At 29.7% G+C, this 6,535-nt stretch overlaps 1 protein-coding gene across 1 annotated transcript; it reads right to left on the bottom strand.

The window, feature by feature from the left end:
• Positions 1 to 532: 532 nt before the first annotated feature.
• On the bottom strand, positions 533 to 4,177 carry LOC118647374 (zinc finger BED domain-containing protein 4-like). Its single transcript, XM_036292177.1, has 3 exons — positions 3,289 to 4,177; positions 2,868 to 3,226; positions 533 to 2,784 (listed from the first exon to the last, which is right to left on the bottom strand). The coding sequence occupies exons 2-3, from the start codon at positions 2,878 to 2,880 to the stop codon at positions 1,238 to 1,240; spliced, it is 1,560 nt and encodes a 519-aa protein (XP_036148070.1). The 5' UTR covers positions 2,881 to 3,226; positions 3,289 to 4,177; the 3' UTR covers positions 533 to 1,237.
• Between the last annotated feature and the right edge of the window lie 2,358 nt (positions 4,178 to 6,535).

The following is a 6,535-nucleotide window of genomic DNA, read 5'->3' as shown; positions in this document are numbered from 1 at the left end:
TATTAGAGGCCTACTGGGGAAACCACTAAAAAAAACGCGCCAAGTTATCTATTTCGGTGGTGCGGAAACGATAGCGTTTCCTCGAAACATCCACAGGTATAATTTTGTTTCTTGTAATATTTTGCGTTTTATCATACTTACAAATTCTACATTGACAAAGAACAACCGTGAATTTGCGATTGATAGTTTCCTCTTGTTAGTATATTATAGTATTTGCCGCATCAAATTCATTTGTCTCTTATCTTTTTTTTCATACAATGGTAAATTAACGAATCGTCTGTCACGATTGATTCTGTATACTAGGGATGGGCGATGTTAAAAAATACATCGATGTTTAAAACATCGATTAAAGAAAAAAACATTGAAACGACATCGATTATATACGAAAAAAAAAATCGATTTATCGATTAATCGTTAAAATTTTTAAGAAAAACACATAAATTAGTTAACATTAATAATGATTATGTATTAAAAAAATAAAATAACAAAAATAACATAAATAATGTAGCAAAAATAAACAAAGGTTAGCAAATTTATTATATTTTGTAATTTTATTAATCAAAACCTTATAATTGTCTATTTTTATCATTTTCTTTTCATAGTCAGTTAACAAGCTTGAAAAATGTATTGTGTGACAAATGTGTATTAATTAGTCTTATGAGAGATTCACACTTACATTTAATATTTTACAAATGATATCCAATATTTAATAAAATATTTAATGTAATCTTACGATGTTTTTAGATTATTTGAAATAAATATGGAATTAATAAAAATTTAAGAATTAAAGAACAGATGCAATGTTTTAACAAGACATGTATTTTATACAGTATTTAATTAATGAAACAACAAATACATTAGAAATAATATATTTAAAATTATTTAATAGAACTATGTCATCGACAAAATATATTACTGAGATAAAAAAATTAAGATTATGTTTATTTTAATATTCAGTCTTTGATAATAAGCGACCTAAGAAATAATAACGGTATTAATATTTACGAGCTAATCTATATTTTGCTCAGTGTTTAAACAAACTTATGTATTATTTTAATCTTAAAACAATATAACACATATAATACGTTTAGCATAAATTGCACACAAGTTAAAAACTTATATTCTTAATATTAATTGCAAATGAGTTAAAAACTTATTCTTAAATCTTATGAATAACAAATTTTTACTCAATTAATGGAATTAGTTTTCCCCTCCAGTGGAAAATTTTATTATACTTTTATTCCAACGCCCAATCTTCGTCAGTAAGCGAACTGAGAAATAATAACATATTTAAATGTTCGCCGGTTAATCTACTTCGGTCATCATTTTTTATATCACCAGCTTGAGAGAAGATTCTTTCTGATGGAACTGAAGTACCCAATGTACTAATGTATCTCACTGCTTCATGATATAAAGATGGAAAAATATGATTCATGGATTTCCAATATTCAAATGGATCTTCTTTTCGATCAATAATGGGTTGCTTTAAATATTGTTTCACTTCATTTAATTCTTCTGTACAGTTATTATTTTTGGCTACTAAATTGTCGTGAAAATCCCATAAATTACTGTATTGCCTAACAGTCATTTCAGTATTTAACTCTCTATCTATTTGTGGATCCTTCAATGTTCTATATTTTTTTAAATCCGATTCAATATGCTGTACTGCAGTTGCAGCGGCTAAAGATTTTTCAAAGTGTAATTTTTTAAAACGAGGATCCAGTATGGTTGCAATGCTCATTATTTTATTATTTTCAAAATTTTTACATCGATTGTTGATTGCCGATTGTAATTTTTCTTTAAATGTAATTCCAATTTGTGTATCAGGTTTGTTAAAATAAATTGTAACATTCATACAACGCACTAGAGGGATAATAATACTACACGTTGGATATGCTTCTCCACTAATTTCTGTGATAGCACGTTCGATTGGTCTCATAATAGATATCATTTCTTTTAATGTTTTGATTTCGTCATGTCTTAACATATCCAAAGGTTTCTCACATTTTAGTATCACAGGGTAAACGTACTTTTCTAACTCAAGAAATCTGTCTAACATATATAGTGTAGAATTCCAACGCGTTGGAACGTCTCGTATGAATCTTAATACAGTTCCTTCTGTTTTTCCATCACGAAGCTGTAAGTTTTTTAGTTCATCTGATGCAACAATGCTTTTCCTTACAGTGGTGACAATCTTTTTTACTTTATGAATAATTTCTTGAGCATCAGACATGCTGGTTAATGCGTCCGGTACAAGATGCGACAAAATATGCGCAAAACAAGCTAAATGTTTATACTTTCCCACTGTTTTTTCTATCGCCAGTTTTATGTTTGCTGCACTGTCTGTGATAATCGCTGTAATTTTTGAACAATTTAATTTAAATTCTTTGATAATTGTATTTAAAGATTTTGCGAGATATTCAGCAGTATGATTTTTGTATAAAGGGAAAACACCAATACAGCCACTCTTCATTTTTAATTCATCTGTTAGATAGTGAATAGTCACACCAAGGTAACTTTGATTAGTAATGTCAGTCCAATTATCACAAGTAAGACTGTAACAAATAGCTCCGTCGATTTTAGCTATAAAATTATTTTTTAATGTCTTATATCGATCTTCAAGCAGTCTAGTTACTGTCCTCCTGCTTGGAACTTTATACAGAGGCACAATTGTTTTCATTAATTTTTTAAAACCTTTATTTTCGACTGTTGATAGTGGCATTTTATCAACTGCAAGCATGTATAAAATAGTATTTGTGATTCTATCAGATTTACAACCACTATCTAGAACAATAAAACAGAATTTTTAATTCTGAAATTTACAATAAAATGTGTAAATATATTTTAAGTAATAATTTAAGACATACCCATGAAAGACATTTCTCGGTCAAATGCATCTTTAATTTTTGTTTCTTTTGTCTACAAAATGTTTTAATTATGATGAAATTGATTATTTATTCTTTAATTGCCATTTTAATTTATTACCTTATTATAGATTTTCTTTTCTTTAGTTTTGTCAAGTATATTAGTATCTGATTGAACACTATTAGTGTCATTTTTTCTATGATTAGCAGACCATAATATTTCATGTTTTCTAGTTAAATGTTGCTTCATGTTTGAGGTATTCCCACAATGTTTAATACTTTTATTGCACAAGATACAACGAGCAGTTAAATTCTTTAAATCTTTTTCAAAATATTTCCAAACAAGACTTACTTGTTTTAATCTGTAAATTAACAAAAAAATAAAAAAAAACAATTTTTATATAAAAAATAATTGAAGACATACCGTTTCGTTTCTTCTTTATTAAGTATTTTTGATTGATTATTAGTTGTTTTCTTAGATTGAATATCCACAGTGTGAAGCATGTTGTTTTCTGCATCTTTTGAGTGATGTGATAATATATCCTTAATTTGTTTACAATTTGAAATGTCTACAGTAGCATTTGAGACCATATATTCTGAACAAGACTCTAAAGACAGTTCTTCTATTTCACATGGATCACTGGAAACAATATTGATAAATAATTTTCATGAATAAAACTTAAGCCTGGTTACACAAAATAAACTTCATTTTAATTTAAAGTAAGACTTAAATATGTCTGTCATATCTTAGTTATTTATTAAAGAAAAAGATAAAGATAGACATATGTTTAAATCTTGCTTAAAACCAAACAACTAGTTCTCAGAGAAATAAAAGTTTATGATAAAATTTTGTTTTGCAATATACATACTCAATGTCATCAGAATTATGATCATTACAATTAATGTCATAATTCTTATTTATTAATTCAATTTCCATTTTTGTATTTCTGAACTTATTAATTTCTTTAAAATCTACCATATCCTGCATGTGTAAATATATCTCTTTATTATTATCTGGAAAAATAAGTAATTAAAAATAATTGCCAGATTTTGTAAATTTTCAAGCATAATATATTATGTGTATCTTTTAAAATGGTTTATAGGTGTAACGTAACTAAGTTTCATAAATTACGCATGTTAACTTATAAACACGGGCCAATTTCACCAACCACACGGTTAGACGAACCGACGCGCGACGGTCAGAGTTAAGGTGCCTTTTCACGCTGACGCTTGACGCTCATTTTTAGCGTCAAAAGACATCACGTGACTATTGGTCTGTTCTTTCTAGCTGCACTGTTGCACTGGTGCAATAAGTTAAAGTAAGACAAGTATATTTTTTCTCATTCTAACTTATTGCACCAGTGCAACAGTGCAGCTAGAAAGAACAGACCATATAATTGACGAATGGGTGTCTTTATTTTTAGTCACGTGATGTCTTTTGACGCTGAAAATGAGCGTCAAGCGTCAGCGTGAAAAGGCATCATTTTAAGGCCATCACACAATGCCAGGCAACAGGCAATAAAAATAGGAAATAAAGAAAGAGAGAAAGAGAGAAGATCATTTCTCTCTTTCTTTTCTCTCTTTCATTATTTCTGTTCTTATTGCTTGTTGCCTGGCATTGTGTTTAGGCCCTAAAGCCGGATCTATAATAGGTGTAGTAAGCCTTATGCCATAAGAAATTGACCAATTATAACCAAATATGAGAAGAATAAACGAATATAATTGGTTAATTCCTTAGGGCTTAAGACTTATTACACCTATTGTAGATCCGGCCTTATTATAGACCAGGGGCTCGATTCTTGAATTCATTTGCAAGAAAACATATGCGCAAATACCCGCTCTAACAGAAAAGTTGCAAGTTTATTGGTTAAAAGCCATACGATAGCCAATAAATTTTCAACTTTTCTGTAAGAACAGAATTTGCGAATACGTTTCTCTTGCAAATGAATTCAAGAATCGAGCCCCAGGTCCTGGATGCATCTCTAATAATAAATTTAAAAAATCGGTTATCGATGTTGAGACAAAATAATCGAACATCGATTAAATCGAGCAAAAATAAATCGGCTGAAAACATCGATTAATTGAGAAAAAACTATCGGTTATTTCGATTAATCGATAAACATCGCCCATCCCTACTGTATACACTCTCTTTTTGTAAGTATCTTATTAGAAAATTACAAAATGCACAAAATATTTATCCGTAATATAACACTCTTCGTAACACAATAGAAAAGTATTCATGCCTGATCTAACGATTTCATGATAAATTATACGATACGATCTTAATTATACTTGGAGATGTTAATGTCACCAGTATGGTTAACAACAAAGCGTTTTCTTTTGTAATTATACAATAGAGAACTTAAGTTTACAAAATATTCCAACAGAACTATTAAACACGATGTCTCCGTAGATATTTTGTCATATTCCAACGAGAAAATATACTTTCTTAACAGGAAACGAGAGAACGATAAACAATGATATCACTTCTTGAAATTCTTTTTTTTTTTATTCAGACAAGTAATGGATTACGAAAAAAAAATCAATTAGATTCTTGTATTTTTGTTGGTATCTATTCTAAATCAATCAGTGAAAATCTGTCGTAATTAATAATGTAATTAAAGATAATAGAAATTCCGAGTTCTCTATCGTTATGAAAGAAAAACTCTTTGTTTTATTAATAATATTTGATATTGAACATCTTTATGCATAATTATCGTAGAAGGCATAATCTATTGTAAAATCGTTACATCAAGAGATATTTTTCTATCGTGTTATGAACAATGAGTGTAACATATTATATGGATATAGCGCGCATTTTATAATTTTCTAATTAAATATTTACGAAATGAGAATATATGAAGAATTAATCGTAGATATTAATCGTGATAAACCTTCGTTAATTTAACATTCCATGGAAAAAAAAAACAATAAGAAACAATGAGAGAATTTGATGCGGCAAATATTATAATACACTTATAAAAGAAAATTATTACTTTAAGAATCAATCGTGAATTTATGGTAATTTTTTATTAATGTTTTCATCAAGGATTTAACAGTATGACACAATTTGATAAGAAACAAAGTTAGAATTGTATGATACTGTAAATAAGATATTTAAGGAAAAGAAAGAATCTTTCGTGAATGTACGAAAAACTTTTATTAATTTACTTATTCACAATTACGATAGAAATTAGATTATTTGTAGATTCCATAAGTATCTATCGCTTTCGCTATTTTGACTTTCTTAATCACAGCAGTTTATTACGGTTTTAATTTGTCATATCTTTGCTAACTCTTAATTTGTCAAGTAATCGCGAATGTGCATAGCTGCCATCGCCACGAGTGTCGGCGCGGTGCGGTGAGACGCGAGGGCGGCGAAGCACAGGCAGCGGCACCACTTCTCCTTCTTCCCCCCGCCGCCGGCAGCCAATGCTCGACACAGTGGGCCGCGCTACAGCTCGAGCGTCTCGGCTCTTCACACAGCGCGCTCTCATTCGTACAATTTGGAAAATTTATATCTCGATTATTGATAGACCTAACCCAAGACAATATTGGACTTTTTATATAAAATTAGAGACATTAAATTCATCCAGTGATCAGCTGATCAAGCGCGCGCGCTCAATCACGCGCTTGTCGCGGTCCGCACACCGTCCACGCGGCGCAAGCGT

Source organism: Monomorium pharaonis, chromosome 1 (assembly GCF_013373865.1).
Source record: "Monomorium pharaonis isolate MP-MQ-018 chromosome 1, ASM1337386v2, whole genome shotgun sequence".
NCBI classification, from domain to species: Eukaryota; Metazoa; Arthropoda; class Insecta; order Hymenoptera; family Formicidae; genus Monomorium; species Monomorium pharaonis.
The sequence above is the reverse complement of the archived record's forward strand: the minus strand, read 5'-3'. Positions and strand labels throughout refer to the sequence as shown.